Below are 15945 nucleotides of genomic sequence, written 5' to 3' on the forward strand. Positions count from 1 at the left end.
TCTGTGTGTGTTTATTTCTGTGTGTGCCGCGCCCGCCCGTGCCGCCGCGGACCCGCCCGCCCGCGCCTTCCGGCGCCGTGACCCGGCAGTGACGCGGACATGGCGGCCCGCTGAGGCGCGGAGCGGGCCGGGCCCGGGGCGGAGCGGGCGGTTGCTCCTTGGCCGCGCTCTGTTCTCAGAGTTCAGGTGGGAGCGAGTCCGGTCCCGCGAGTGCGGGTCTGTGGGTGCCCGCCCGCCGCGGTGTCCGCGCTGATGCTCTGTCCCCTCAGGCTCGGGAACTGCCGCGCCCCCGCGTCCCCGGCCCGGCCCCGCGGCCCCGCGGGTCACCCAGCCCAAGATGAAGACCGTGCTGATGGTGGCGGAGAAGCCATCCCTGGCGCAGTCCATCGCCAAGATCCTCTCGAGAGGTAGGACGGGTGCAGCTGTGCCTGTTGTTGTGCCGGCGGCAGCGGGAGCGTTCCGGAGGCACAGCCCCGCCGGGAGAGGTGTGGGAGCCGCCAGGAAGCGTCTGCGAGGGTTCCCAGGTTTGCTGTCCTTGCAGGGAGGTTAAGAATTACCCTGCTCAGCGACTTGGCTGTCTCAGGGCAGATGCCACCTGGGACAGGTTGCAGTTCATAAAAGAGCTGGGTGTCCCGTCACATTCTGTTTGTTTCTATAGGCTGATGCTTCAATAATAAAGGAACGTGGTTTTGAAATATAGCTGTAGTGTGTGTTAGTGCATCTGGTTTCTGGAAATTGTCAATCGAGTAGCAAGTTGCTGTTCCGAGATTTTTGAAGCAATAGTAAAAGTTTTGGAAATTACACGGAAAATAAAATTAGTTGATTATAACTGTTCCGTCTAGGAAACTGTCTATATTTTTGTAAGGTTTCCTGGTGGGAGGGAAAAGATGGAGGAGATAGTGTATAGTTTAACTTGAAAATGAAATATACTTTAAAAAAGGCCTAAAGTGGTAATTAACTGAAATAAAAACTTGATCCATAAGTAGAATTTTGTGATCAGGAACAAAGATCTAAGAAAATTAATTTCACACAAAATAACTAATTTCAATAGCTGTTTAATTTAAGCTCATTGGTATTTATGGTTTTATTTTCACAGGAAACATGTCCTCTCGCAAGGGACTGAATGGTGCCTGCTCTGTGCATGAATACACAGGATCCTTTATTGGACAGAGTGCCCACTTCAAAATGACATCTGTGTGTGGTCACGTCATGACTTTGGATTTCATAGGTATTTGTTCATAAGATATTTTAACTGCTGCTAGTGCCTTGTAGAGCTGTCAAGGATTCCTAATAGGAAAATACTGATTGTGGAAATAAATGAGAAAGGATTTTTGGGAGAGAAGGAGCAAGAAAAGGAGAACAAAAAGATTGCTTGTGGTCAGCAGTTCTATATTTTTGTTTCTAGTTCTCTTACGTGACTCAGTCATGTTACTTGTCTTTTCTGTGCCTGAATTACATCCCTGGAAAATGAGGGGAGATGAGGCTTAATTTGCCTATCTGGAAAAATGTTTTGGTACTTAGGATGAAAGATGATTAAAGAACGCAGACCCCAAAAGGATATTTTCTTAAACATTATAGTGCATTACTGCAAAACAGAGATCTGGTAAGGATTATGCACAAAGAATCCTGTCACTAACCTGCTCTGAAACGTTGGACTAGTCATGTGACTGTTGTAGTTCTTCTAATTATAATTGCCTCAGAACTTTACTTCCACAGTGCTTTAAAGAAGTACAGTTTTGTGTAATTGCTGAGCAATATTGTTGACATTACTTGAGAGAAATGAAAATGAACAAATGCATTGATATGAGCAGATGGCACAGGGCACTTTAGGGCTGAGACATAACTGGCCATGTAATGAACAGTAAAAGAGACTGCAGCGGTCATGTTATATGGATATATACATGATATATATGTATATGTATATATAAACAAGGAAATGTAGCCCTTCCCCTTGATCTATTGATTGTACAAGAGGTGTTTTAATAGCCCATGTTAAAATTTCTGAAAGATGAGCAGTATTTTTTTTCCTTCACATTTCACGTTTCTAAATGATAGATGCAATTCACAGAAAAAGCTAAGGGGACCCTTGATATGCAATAAAGCAAGATTTGTTAGGGTAGAAAATTTTCCATACAAATTTTGAAAGTCAAGTGTTTTGCAAAATAAAGTTGCTTGTTGTTTGTGGTTTTTTTAAATATATCTTAATATACTTTTGCTTTTCAGGAAAATATAACAGCTGGGACAAGGTGGATCCAGCAGAACTTTTTAGCAAAGCTCCCACAGAAAAGAAAGAAGCTAATCCCAAACTGACCATGGTGAAGTTTTTACAGGTATTCTTTCTTCTGAGTAGTATTTCAGAAAGATCTTTTTCTATGTTCTTAAATTAGGATTTTCTCCCCTGCAAGGAGCAGGTTTTTGTCACAATTACATCTATTTTTTTTATTTTGCTGATTCTTATGCTGTCTGAAATCCTTGCCTTGTTAAATTTGCTTTTACCTTTGCCTTCTGAGTTGTTGGATTGTTGATATCCTGCCTTTCAGAATTGTAGCATTAGATGGATGTTTAGTTTCTAACAGCAAGTGCAAGGCAGAGCTTATAAATACCTTCTTTAAAATAAGTGTATTGGTTATTGTTCACCCTTCATACATCCTGCTGAGAGGAAAGCAGGACTTTGGTTGCTTTTACAAAATAATATGTTGTCTGAAGGGCAAGTGTATGTGGTGAAAAAATTATTTCTGTCAGACAAATTTAGACTTAGCAGTATCTTTATGAACTAGGAAAGTGTTTCTTCGGTTTGTTTGTGTGTTAGGGTTTTTTGGATTTTTTTTTTATATCTGGAAATGAGGGCCCAGAAAGGGAAGGGGCTATGCCTGAGGCTGTGCATGCAGACTGGAGCTGTTTCAGGAGACTTCCACTGCTATACAGCTATGCTGATTATTTTCAGAAAAGCATCTTATATGCAGTTTTCTGGTCCCATGGAGTACAGCTTGCTCCTCTCTTTAACCACCGTTTGGGTACCTGGAGACTTCTTATTACTTCTGGTTAATTCTTGCAATCCTTTTAGCACCGAGTAAATTATCTCCAGTACTTCAAAACAGAGAGGGAAGGTGGGCTGTTTTTGTTGCTGAAGAACTCTGCTGGTTTTTTTCACAGGTGGAGGGAAGAGGCTGTGATTGTATTGTCTTGTGGTTGGATTGTGATAAAGAAGGAGAAAACATCTGTTTTGAAGTAAGATTTCTCTTTTTAAGACATATAATACCGTAATATATTTGTCTGTGACAATACTATCAATGCATTGGTTTATGAGTATACAGTAAAATTCAAACTAAAGGCTTGGAGGGCCTTGGTGGAAAAACTCACGTGCTTTGAACTCTGTAAGATGTCAGTTAAAGAGTAAAAATCAATTTCAGAGATGTTGCTCATCTGAGATAACAGTCAGGTCTCCTAAATGTTAGAACATTCCAGTGCTTTCAGAGTTGGTCTGTATTACACAGCTGGAGTAGTTATTTTTCTGTCCTTGTAAAACTTTATCTCTATTATCTTTTGTTTATTAAGCAATTAGATGCTTTAGAGCACCGAGGCTGCTTTTAAGTGTAGGCCTTCTGCAAGAATTTGGTCTCTGTATGTAAAAACATAGAACTAAAACTTTCTTAAGATTTTTTTTAACATCCTATTTCCAGAAGTCTACACAAAGAGTATTTGTTTGGGGTTTTTGTTTAAAGAAGCACATTTTATCAAGTAATTCTTTTAAGTTCTTTATATGCCATTGTATCATTGCTTGGCCCTAGCAATATGTAGAATAAACCCAGAGAGAAAGTGGTACATGTTCATCAAAAAGTGCTGCAGCTGCACTGGTGAATGTCTTTGTACTTGGCCAGCAATAGTGATTTGCTTCCAGTGGTTGCTGTATGGTAAATAAATCCTTCAGTTTTGGCAATCCTTAATGCACTTTTGAGTGGATGGACAAATACTGCTTTGGCTTATCAGTTAGTGTATTGACATGACATCTTGCTGAATTATGTAGTGTCATATAGGCAAATATTTTGTGGAGAGTGTTGGGGTTTTTGTTTCTTTAGAGAGAAAACCTTACCGAACCCTTTATCTTTTAAATACTCTTACTTTCATTAGGTTCTTGATGCTGTTCTTCCTGTCATGAACAAACCTCGTGGCACGGAAAGGTCGATTTACAGAGCTAAATTCAGCTCCATCACTGACACAGACATCTGCAATGCCATGAATCACTTGGGAGAACCCAATCGCAACGAGGCTCTGTCCGTGGATGCCCGTCAGGAGCTGGATCTGAGGATTGGCTGTGCATTCACAAGGTGACAGCACGGATCACAGATGGTTTTATGGGAGGCTAAGGAATGGTTCTGTCCACTCGTGGGTTAACCCCAGCTGGCAGCCAAACCCCACACAGCCACTCACTGTTTCCACCCCAGTGGGGCAGTGGGAGAGAATCAGATGGCAGAAATGAGAAAACTCATGGGTAGAGAGTAAAGGCAGTTTAATAGGTAAGGCAAAAGCTGCACACACAAGCAAAGCAAAATAAGACATGAATTCACCACTGCCGATGGGCAGGCAGGTGTTCAGCCATCCCCAGGACACTCGCAGTGGTGACTTGGGAAGACAAACTCCATCACTCTTAACATTCCCCCCCTTCCTCCTTCTTTCCCTGGCTTTATATGCTGAGCATGGTGTCATATGGTCTGGAATATCCCCTTGGTCAGTTGGGATCAGCTGTCCTGTCTGTGTCCTCTCCCAACTCATTTTGCACCCCCAGTCTGCTCACTGGTGGGGTGGGGTGAGAGGTAGGAAAGGCCTCGACTCTGTGTGAGCCCTGCTCAGCAATAGTGAAAACATCCCTGAGTTATCAACACTGTTGTCAGCACAAATCCAAAGCACAACCCTGTATCAGCCTCTATGAAGAAGATTAACTCTACCCCAGCCTAACCCAGGACACCCCAGAATATGTCTCAGAACTCTAGTGGCTGATTCTGTTCAGCCCCAAACTGAGCAATTTTATGCACAGACAAATAAAAAGAATAAAAAGGTTGTGTGTGGGCTTACCTGAACAAGGTAAACTACTATTGGCAAATGTGGTATGATTTTGTGCTATAATGTTCTCTCACATTCTTTGGGAATAAACAGGATTCAGTGAGGCAAAGTGATTGTGACTTAATTAGCTGTAAGAGATGGTGTTTCTCAGAATGCTTTTTTCCTAGTGCCTGAATGCTTTTATAGATTTCTCATATCTGTGTGTGTATATGTTAATGAAAAATTTTTCACGGGAATGAGGATATTAATATACTTGTTCCTAGTTTGTTTTTTTTTTTCTCCCCTCTCTTAGGTTTCAGACTAAATATTTTCAGGGGAAATATGGGAATTTAGACAGTTCCCTCATCTCCTTTGGGCCATGTCAGACCCCAACACTTGGATTCTGTGTTGAACGGCATGACAAAATCCAGTCATTTAAGCCTGAGACTTACTGGGTGTTACAAGCTAAAGTAAGTGTTACAGTACTTGTTTATGTATGAGGACATATATTCTTACCAAGAAAATGCATTTGTATTTTCATTTCATTCATTCATAAATTTGAAGCTGCTGATGGGAATTCACAATGCCTATAGTTTACTCATGTGCTCTCATTCTGTTCACATGTGTCACCACTCTCAAGAACAGATTCCAGGATGTCAGTTTTGTATTAAAGTGCCTATTGTCTACTGCTTATAAGAATTCTTCAGTGCTGGTCGTCTAAGCTTAGATTCAGCCAAAAAGACTACTTAAAATGGTTTTTTTTTGTTCCCTGGGGTCCTTGGACTGACTGTTGTTAATCTGAATTCAGGAATTAATTAGGCTGCGAACAAACATTGGCATTACTGAGTGTTAGAATTTTAAAGCAAATAAAATGCTCATTGTGTTAACTGGCAGTTGAATCCTCAGAGTACTTTGGCAGCTTAGAGCAGTTTTACAGCCTCACTGCTGTCCAGGCTATGAGAGCAAACCAGCAGCTTGTGATCACAGGGATTTTTTAAACAAATAAGGGATGCATGGTAAAAAGTTGCCATTTTTAGATTTTAAAGGTAAAAAAAAAAAAGATGAAATTGGTGTCTACTGTCATCTCTTCTGATGTGTCTCGTGTCATGCTAGGAAATGCTTGGTGCCTGTTTTCAGGGAATTTTGTACTCTGTTGTATTGGTTGCTTCATATTAATTTTTGTATATGGGACTTAAAACATGACCTAGTTACAGTTTAATACAAATGATTGATTTTGCTAAATCAAAATGGTAAACTTTGAATTTCTGCCCACTTCAGCCTTTACTGTCTCTCTAAAGAAGGATAGTATTTTAGTTCACTGCAGGAATAGTTACAGTCACTCTCCGGCCCCCAGAACTCAAAGTGCTCCACCTTTCTTAAAAACCCCTGTGAAAAGGAGCAGAACTGTGTGTTTGAATCACTTGTCGTAGTGTGAGTTTGTCCTGAATTTGTCCTAACAAATCCTCTATGTCCTAGGATTTGCTTGCTGGGTTATTGTTGGGAATATGCATTCTCACACTTCCAGTAGTAGAGTTGGTGAGAATTGATTTTTTTTTTTGTCCAATAGGTGAACCCTGAAAAAGAAAGTTCTCTCACTTTAGATTGGGATAGAGTGAGAGTGTTTGATCGTGAAGTTGCTCAAATGTTCCTGAATATAACAAAGATGTCAAAAGAAGCAAGGGTAAGAATATTTACCAAGTGTCAGTAGACCCATATTTCACATTAATATTTCATTTGCTGCATATTGGGGGTTTTTGTTTGTCTTTGTTACAGAGTGCAGAGTATATGTATCTTGGTTTTTACTTCGTTCAGCTTTGTGTAAATGAGAATAAAAAGCAAGAGATTTCTTTATTGTAGTTCGTGTGCTGATGTGGTCATCTCAGCAGAAGCCTTTTCTTAATACTATCACTCCTGGTAGGAACTCTCCATTACTAAACCTGCTAGGAAATACTGTTCAGATCTCTCCAAGCTTACCTCTTATTTCCCATGAGACATTGTACAAATCAGAGTTTAATTATGTGTAGGGTAATATTCCTGCAGTTAAATTTTTAATCATGTGTATGGTACAGTCTTTGTAGCAATTAACTTATAGCTCTGCTCTATTCAATATTTGTTTGACAGAGTGTTTGGATTTCAGTGCTTTTAGACATCGAGGTTCAAAGACTGCTTGGAGCTTTTAAAAATCTGGGTCCTTATAGTTAGGGCCATGAGCCCTAAGTCCTTGTAGCACTGAAAGTATGTGCTGCTGAGGTAAATGGGAAGTAAAGACAGCAATAAGCTGCCTTGCTGCATTCCCAGTTATGGACCTGATCTAGTCTTTAGTACAAAGGATCTTTAGGACTTTAACTTTGGAACTTGGTAAAATTATCTCCAGTCAGATTTTCTAAAGTAAAAATATATTAGTGGCTACTGTTTTAAGAAAACAAGGCAGATACAAGAGTAGACAATGGTAGGTATGATATGTGTTTATAGTCATGATTGAAATCATACATTTACCAGTTAGGAAACTTCAGAACATTTACTGGGAAAATGCTGTTTTCTAGGTAGAATCTGTGAGTAAAAAAGAGAAGGTGAAGCAGAGACCACTGGCTCTGAACACGGTAGAAATGCTACGAGTGGCCAGTGCTGCTTTAGGTATGTGCAAAAGTTCAGATTTTCACACTGTTTTAAAGCAAAATATTTTGACTTCGCAAATGAAATAATCAAGGACATATCAAATGTAGTTTGATACTTTTCTCTCCTTATAATAGATCATTTAGATCGTTATAGATCAGTTCTGGGCCCCTCAGTTCAGGAAGGATATTGAGGTTCTGGGGCAGGTCCAGAGAAGAGCAACAAGTCTGGGGAAGGGACTCAAACACAAGTCCTGCGAGGAGAGGCTGAGGGAGCTGGGGTTGTTCAGCCTGGAGAAGAGGAGGCTCAGGGGAGACCTCCTCACTCTCTACAACTACCTGAAAGGAGGGGGGAGCCAGGTGGGGATTGGTCTCTTCTCCCAGGCACCTGTCAGTAAGACAAGAGGGCTCGGTCTTAAGCTGTGCCAGGGGAGGTTTAGGTTAGGTATTAGGAAGAAATTCTTTACAGAGAGGGTAATCAGGCATTGGAATGGGCTGCCCAGGGAAGTGGTGGATTCTCCATCCCTGGAGGTTTTTAAGATGAAACAGGATGTGGCACTTAGTGTCATGGGCTGGGAACTGCAGCAGTAGTGGATCAAGGATTGGACTTGATGATCTCAGAGGTCCTTTCCAACCCGGCTGATTCTATGATTCTATGATTTTGGGAGAAGGATCAAGTTTAGAAAGCTTGTCAAAAGTGAAACATTTGGGAAGATCAAGGTGACAGAATACAGAAAGAACAAACTGTGATTTATTTGGGTGCTTGGATAAGGTATATTTTAAGATGCAGCAAACCATAATCACAGTGAATGTGTAGATGATTTTTGTTTTGTCCTATCCCATCTTAGGAATGGGTCCACAACATGCCATGCAAATAGCAGAGCGTCTTTATACTCAGGGTTATATTAGCTACCCTCGAACAGAAACCACCCATTACCCAGAAAACTTTGACTTGAAAGGATGTCTGAGACAACAAGCCAATAATCCTTACTGGGCAGAAACTGTGAGTACATGAAGCAAAACCTGTACTAGCATCATTCGCTAGTGTGTGTTTAGAATAGATCTTATTTGGTGTATTAAAACCTATAGGCCTTCGGAAATTATGAATATCTCTAATTGCTTTTGTTTATGGATGTTGTATTGTTATGGATTGGATCTGAGTAAGCAATTTCTTCACCCAGGTAAATGCATTGCTATCAGAAGGCATTAATCATCCAAGGAAAGGCCACGATGCAGGAGACCATCCTCCCATCACCCCAATGAGAGCTGCAACAGAAGCAGAATTAGGTACAGGCAAATTCAGTCGTGTTGGGACACTGTGTGAAGAAATTAGTTCCTTGAGGTGTAGGTGCCAGTTTGAAACTCACTGAGTTTCAACAGAAAATAAAATTCTTTGAATGGCAGGAAATGAAGAGAGAGCAAACTTGATCCTCAGTAAAACTTCCGGTGACAGTGAAGTTCAGAGCTGCTCTGCTCTTTGATAGTTGATCCTCAGGACTATAGCACTGCTAAGAAAAAAACAACTTAATGCCTACTTTTCTAGGAGGAATTTGCCCCAGAATAGTGGCTTCCAAGTACTGAAATATTACTATATTTTTGTGCTTGTAAGCCAAACTTCAACTGCATTTTAATTTAGTCTGTATGGTTTCTGGGTTTTATATAAAAATATAACGTTTGACTTTTTGTACACTGTGCTCCCTCAAAAGAGGACTTTAAGGTTCTAAGGAAGTGTAGTGAATGGATTGTATTGTTTATTAGGAATAGCTAGGATGGTTGTAGAAAACTGATACCTATGGTGAAATTATCTCTGATAAAAAATAAATGCTTTAAAATTTTAAGTAATTGTATGGGCTACTGAATGGCCATTTTTCTTTAAACACAGCAAGACAAAATATGCAAAGCCCAGGACTAAGAACTAGGAGTTGTTCATAGCAGTGTAACCTTTCAAATATTCCACTTCCTATATGTAGATTGTGAATAATGAAACTTTGTTTTGCAAATTAATGTGTATTGGTGTTAATAAGTATTATTTTAGAGTGATCTCTTTAAGCTGCCCAGAGTGGCAGTTGCCACCAGAATCACGTTTTATGGTTTACATTATAATGTGGTCTCCAGGGGCACTAAGCAGTAGATAATTTTGGTTTTGTTCATATGTCTTTATTTTAGCAAGAATAGAGAAGTCTTTCCTACTTTGCCCTCTCATTCAAACACATTGCAAAACTGGGAGAGGGGCTGGCTAAATTGGCAATTCTTCTGCAAGTGCATCTGCAGCTCCTGTCTGTGACACAGGCGGGAAATTTTAGAGGGGAACTGGACAGACTTTTGAATGTTACTTTCTTTTAGCTGCCAGTTTTTCCTGTGATACCTGTGGGAAACTGGTACTTTTTAGAGTAGATTTTATATGAATCTGCAGGACTGGAGTTCCATGGCTGAGGTGTTGTAATCTCCAGGTGGAGACGGGTGGCGGCTCTACGAGTACATAACTCGGCACTTCATTGCCACTGTCAGTGCTGACTGCAAGTACCTGCAAACCACCATTGCCTTCAGTATTGGCCCTGAACGATTCACCTGTGTTGGAAAGGTGGTAACTTCACCAGGTAAAACTAATCAGGAGTAAGTAGTTGGCTACAGATTTATTTTTTTTTCCCATTGATACACTGAAAGTATATAAAAGTGAAGCACTGGGGACAAGTGCAATTTTGAAGACATTTTTTGGTCTGTCAAAACCAGAGACCAAATCTTGTCTTCATCTCCATACTGCAGTTATGATAGGAAAAGTCTTATTTTTCATGTAGTAGTCTCAAAGATTTAATGCCACGTTTACCAGTGTGAAGACCAGCCTTTTTGCAGACAGTAAATGCCTTGTGGGAGATAAATTACACAAAGGTAGATTTTTTTCTTGGGCCTCTATAAAAAGAATGTAGCACTAGTACTGAGATTTTTATGGTAAACTGGCCTAATAGTCCTTATTGCATTAATATGACTTCCTATCTGTATTTCCTTTTTAAGAAACTCTTCCCATCATTCTGGCACTGTGCTTTCATTCGTATAAACTATTTGCTTTTTTCAGTCATCAGACTGATTGAAGTCACCAAAAAATATATCTGATGTGGTGTAGTGAGAGATACTGTCTTGAGATTCTGTATTTCCTCAGCATTCCTGGCCTCACATATTTTCTGCTTGGTATGCAGACATGTCATAACTTTGATCTGTAAAATGCAGCCCATGTTAAAACTAGAAACATATACCTTGACTTTCTGAAAGCTGTGGAGATAAGCTCTCATTGCTTGTTTCTGTCTTTCTTTACCTCCAGGGTTCACAGAAATTATGCCGTGGCACAGCATCCCATTAGAAGAGAGCCTTCCCCACTGTGAGAAAGGAGATCTTTTTCCAATTGGTGAAATAAAGTTGCTGGAAAAGCAAACCAGTCCCCCTGATTACCTGACAGAAGCAGAACTGATCACTCTGATGGAAAAGCATGGCATTGGTAGGAACTTGTTAAACTTACATTATCCTGTAATACATCCACCAAGAGTGCAAAGAGTCACAATTGCTCCTCTGCACCCTCTCTGTCAGTAATGACACCTCAGCATGCATTTGGGTAGATGCAGTGATAATCTCTTCCCCTTCAAACCACAGTGCCTGTAGCTCCTCTCAGCAGATGGTAGATTGTTTCTTCCCCCACACTCCTTTCCCTTTCCTATCCTTATTTTCGGTAGTTTCTGGCCAAAGGTTTCCTGTGAAAGCAATATCCTTTCATAACAAATCCTTGTCACTTCTCTGTCTGAAAGAGCTGAAGTGTGGAAGGAAGCACCTCCCCATTCTTAGGAATGATTTCTTGTCTTTACAGCTTGCTTCAGCTTTGCTGTCTTCAGTAATCCTTCTATATCTTATTATACGATTTACCACAATGCTACTTTTCTTTATCAATCTGACTTGTTTCCTTTGAGGTATTTTTATAAAGTTTGTCCAGTTAGAGCAAACATAGCCTCTTACTCCACTGTGTTTTTCCAGAATAAATGATTGTGAAAATAAGTGTCTTCCCAATAGTAATTCCTTGGAAGAAATGAAAGGATTAAGGTTAAGACATATGTTTCAGACTTCTAAGAACTGCAAAGGAACATCAGAGTTACTGGAGAGAGAGTAGCTACACACTGGAAGTTGGGTAACAGTAAGAAGGTATCTGAATTTTAAGCCGTCTTAGGAGCCCTACAATTTGACATTAAACTGGAGAAGTCAGAAGTGAGTAATTTGATGACAACTCTGTTTTGTTCAAGATGGATCTTTTGTTTTCCTTTGTGTGCCAGGAACTGATGCCAGTATTCCAGTCCACATTAACAACATTTGCCAGCGAAACTATGTCACAGTGGAGAGTGGTCGGAGACTGAAGCCTACAAACCTTGGCATTGTTCTGGTTCATGGTTATTACAAAATAGGTCAGTTAAATACTCTTCCCTTTCCATTCTCTTGCCTTCTTTTCCCTTCACTATCTCAAGGGCTGTTGTCATTGTGTAAGTAGCATTTCTGTCTCAAAACGGTGTATCCAGGAAAGTATTACTAACCTAAGACTATAATAATTAAAACTTGTGTGTTTATTTTGATGACAGTTTCCTACCTCCGTTTTTAACCTTGCATTGCTGCTGTCTCTGGTTTTCTGTTAGATGCAGAATTGGTTCTCCCTACGATCCGCAGTGCTGTAGAGAAGCAACTCAACTTAATAGCTCTGGGTAAAGCAAATTATCATCAGGTCCTGGAGCACACCCTTGACATTTTCAAAAGGAAATTTCACTATTTTGTGGATTCTATTGCAGGTAAAACTTTTTACGTGCAGAGTTCCCTACAATTATTTAATTGTTGCATAGAAAATACTTATATATTAGGTTCCTTTCAAAGTTTTAGGCTTTCTGAAAAGTCCTACCAGGACTGGAAGTTTCAAAGTAAGTTGCTCTCCAAAGGGAAATGGACTGAATCCTGTCTCCAAAACTCTACTGCAGATTTATTTTGTGTCTGTGTAGTGGTGAGTTTTTGAAAACTTGAGACTAACTGAACCTAGGGTTTGTGCATGCTCAGTGCAAAACGCAGTGTATTTAAAATGTCTTTGTAAACAAGGAAGGGCATTGTGAATAAAATACTTTAATTCTAACTTCTTGACAGGTCTTGTAGATGATTTTGTTCAGGTTTCCTCTTAAGAACTAGAATTCTAACATAAACGGGATTATTTCTTTTGCAGGTATGGATGAACTGATGGAAGTTTCTTTTTCACCCTTGGCTGCCACAGGAAAACCCCTTTCCCGCTGTGGTAAATGCCATCGTTTCATGAAGTATATTCAGGTAAGTTTACTTCATACTTTGAATTTCACTTGCTGGGGGCGGGGCATTGAGTAGCAACTCCTTTTCTATTATTAAATTTGGGTTAAAATGTTGTTCTCAAAGTGCGTTTCTGAAACAAAATGCCCGATGGAGTTTTTCCATGGGGAACAAATCAGAAAGCAGCTCCAGCTGGATGTACTGCAAGTTGTAAACACTATTGACCCTGCAGTTATTCGGAAGACTTGTGTTCTGTTTCCAGGCCAAGCCGAGTCGCCTGCACTGCTCCCACTGTGATGACACCTACAGTCTCCCACAGAACGGTACCATTAAACTCTATAAAGAGCTGCGTTGTCCCCTAGATGACTTTGAGCTGGTGCTGTGGTCATCTGGATCCAGAGGAAAGAGCTATCCACTGTGTCCATACTGTTACAACCATCCTCCTTTCAGGGACATGAAAAAAGGTAGGAATTCTGTAAACATGCAGATATCACCCACACTTGAAATAAATCAGGTACAGTCCCTACAACGTGCTTTTTAGGAGTTCTAAAATCAGCGTTGCTTAGTAAAGTGCTGTTCAAATTAGATTCTGGATACCTAAAATTCACATCAAAGTTACCAAAATTTACTAGTTAATTAATTTTTTGCAGTTTTTTTCTTTATAAAAGAAGTAAGAAATGAATTTACCTGCATTCACTGTAGGTGACCTTCAGAACACTCAGCATGCAGTGAAAGACACTGAGATTCTGACACCTTGCAAATTGGAGTAGGTTTGGGTAGGACTTTAGATGAAGACCAGGTCTTGAGAATGTTATGATACTGAGTTAAATGATGTGTCAAAAGCTGTTGAAGGATATAAGAAGGGGTTAAAGTTACATTTACTTTGGTAGCTGTTAGACAAAAAGTTACTCAAAGTAGTGCATTGAAGCTCTGAGTAACAGGAGCTTTTCGGCATATATTTTATTATCATCTTTTAATTAAAAATGTCTTGGACTACCAGTGAGTAGTTCAAATATAAAGTGGCAGTTAGCTAGAAGCCATGCATTTAATTGAAAATGTAATTAGTTTTCACTAATTTCATCACTGGTGTCTAAACTGCCTGTAGTGTACGGTGACAGTATCTGGCAACTCTGAAAGTCATTATAGAGAAATTTTTGAAAAAGGGATTACTCTGAATGTGTGAAGAGGCAAGTTGCTATTTTGGGAACAGTTTCATTCTTTAGTGATTTTGAAAACATATAATATACTAAGTTTTTTGACTTCTGTGTCTCACTTCCTCCAAACTGTGTAGTGTGAGTAGTGCAATGGTTTCCTTGTGGTATGGTTTTACTCTTCTCCTGCTAGGAATGGGCTGTAATGAATGCACCCACCCCACATGCCAGCATTCCCTTAGCATGCTTGGAATTGGGCAGTGCGTTGAGTGTGAGAATGGGGTCCTGGTGCTGGACTCAACATCGGGGCCCAAGTGGAAGATGGCCTGCAACAAGTGCAACGTCGTCGTGCACTTCTTTGAGAACGCCCACAAGGTGCGGGTGTCGCCGGAGACCTGCGACCTGTGTGAGGCTGGGCTCGTGGATGTGGATTTTAACAAAGCCAAATCTCCTCTACCCGGTGATGAGACCCAGCACTCCGGCTGCGTGTTCTGTGACCCTGTGTTCCAAGATCTGGTGGAGCTGAAACATGCGGCCATGAGGCACCCCATGCACCGAGGGGGACAAGGGAAAAGGCAAGGGCGGGGAAGGGGGAAAAGCCGGAGACCTGGAGGAAGGGTCAACCCAAGGAAACCCAAGGACAAAATGGCAGCTCTGGCTGCTTACTTTGTGTAATGGCCACACAACAGTAAAATAAACTTCATACAAAAATTTGTTTCTCTTGGAGTTCATTTTTAAGTATTTTTAATCTTCACTGCTTTCCTGTTCTTAGAACAGTTAAAACACCATAAGTTGTTGTATGCCTTGATTTAATCATAAAACAAATTTTTCTGGATGATCCATTAGTAACTGAGTAAACCTTTAAGCTTTTGATTGGGATTCATTTATAAAAAGAGAGCTCACAAGCAGTAGGGACACTCAAGGAGTCTACATGGACTGTTACCTGTGGCTGGTAGAAAGGAAATGAAATTTCTCTCTTCTGTCATTTCTGGTGCCTTTGTCAGCGATACAAGTGCCAGGAATATAAGAACTGATTAAGATCAGTGTTATGCTGCTGTAGTCTTTAAGTGTGGCATGAGACTTGCTTCATCTGACTTTGAGTCTTCAAAAATAATAAATGACTAGTAGTTGTCAGATTTTTAAATTACATCTGCAATAGCAAGAGCACTACTTCAAATCTGTCACTCTGCTTCATAAGTGAATAATGCTGAGACCTGCAAGATGGAAATTATAAATGTGAAAGTGAATATCTGCCTTGAGCAGCGATTCCCAACTTATGACCTGTGCAGCCAAGTTAGTATCTTCTGGTCAATGGGGCCCAGTTAAATGAGATCTTCTGCTGCTGGAGGACAGATTGAGTACCCCTGCGCTTCTTTTCCTCTGTGGTCACACAGCAGATCATACCTGATGAAATACAGCTTGTACTGTCTGTTCCCCAAATTATCATTTCAGTGTTGGCTAGTTCTGTTATCAAAAGGAGGGTATCCTCATGGTTTTGTGTGGAGCTGTATGTAACCACTGTGACACTGGGTACAACATTGCAAAATCTAATTGTACAAATATATAATACTCTCTCCTTTCCTTCCATGTGCGCATGGCTGAGCATGTCTGATGGTCTGGTCAAGTACAGTTTGTGTCACCTGTCCCCCCAAAACAGTGTCAGTACTAGTTGTGTTTGGATGAGAGTTCAGAGGCTGCTGCATTTGAACACAGAATGTGGAGAGCAACCTGACACAGGATTTACTGGCAACAGAGAGGAAAGACCCTACAAGGGTAATGTACAACTCTACTGTGTGTGCATTAACTGAACCAGAGAACACAGCCCAAACTCCACAGCC

At 40.6% G+C, this 15945-nt stretch overlaps 1 protein-coding gene across 2 annotated transcripts; it reads left to right on the forward strand.

Annotated features, from left to right (window-relative positions):
- Positions 1 to 160: 160 nt before the first annotated feature.
- On the forward strand, positions 161 to 14818 carry TOP3B (DNA topoisomerase III beta). Of its 2 annotated transcripts, XM_027651960.1 has the most exons (18): positions 163 to 186; positions 270 to 407; positions 1097 to 1228; positions 2224 to 2330; positions 3154 to 3228; positions 4129 to 4325; positions 5351 to 5507; positions 6605 to 6718; positions 7581 to 7671; positions 8498 to 8652; positions 8831 to 8936; positions 10100 to 10246; positions 10963 to 11136; positions 11957 to 12085; positions 12311 to 12460; positions 12880 to 12980; positions 13219 to 13420; positions 14301 to 14793. In XM_027651960.1, the coding sequence occupies exons 2-18, from the start codon at positions 338 to 340 to the stop codon at positions 14780 to 14782; spliced, it is 2589 nt and encodes an 862-aa protein (XP_027507761.1). In that variant the 5' UTR covers positions 163 to 186; positions 270 to 337; the 3' UTR covers positions 14783 to 14793. The 2 variants fall into 2 exon arrangements, with proteins under 2 accessions (XP_027507764.1, XP_027507761.1); XM_027651963.1 differs by lacking the exon at positions 3154 to 3228 and having other exon boundaries at positions 161 to 186; positions 14301 to 14818.
- Positions 14819 to 15945: the final 1127 nt, after the last annotated feature.

This window comes from Corapipo altera, unplaced genomic scaffold (assembly GCF_003945725.1).
Source record: "Corapipo altera isolate COAL_440 unplaced genomic scaffold, ASM394572v1 67, whole genome shotgun sequence".
Taxonomy (NCBI): domain Eukaryota; kingdom Metazoa; phylum Chordata; class Aves; order Passeriformes; family Pipridae; genus Corapipo; species Corapipo altera.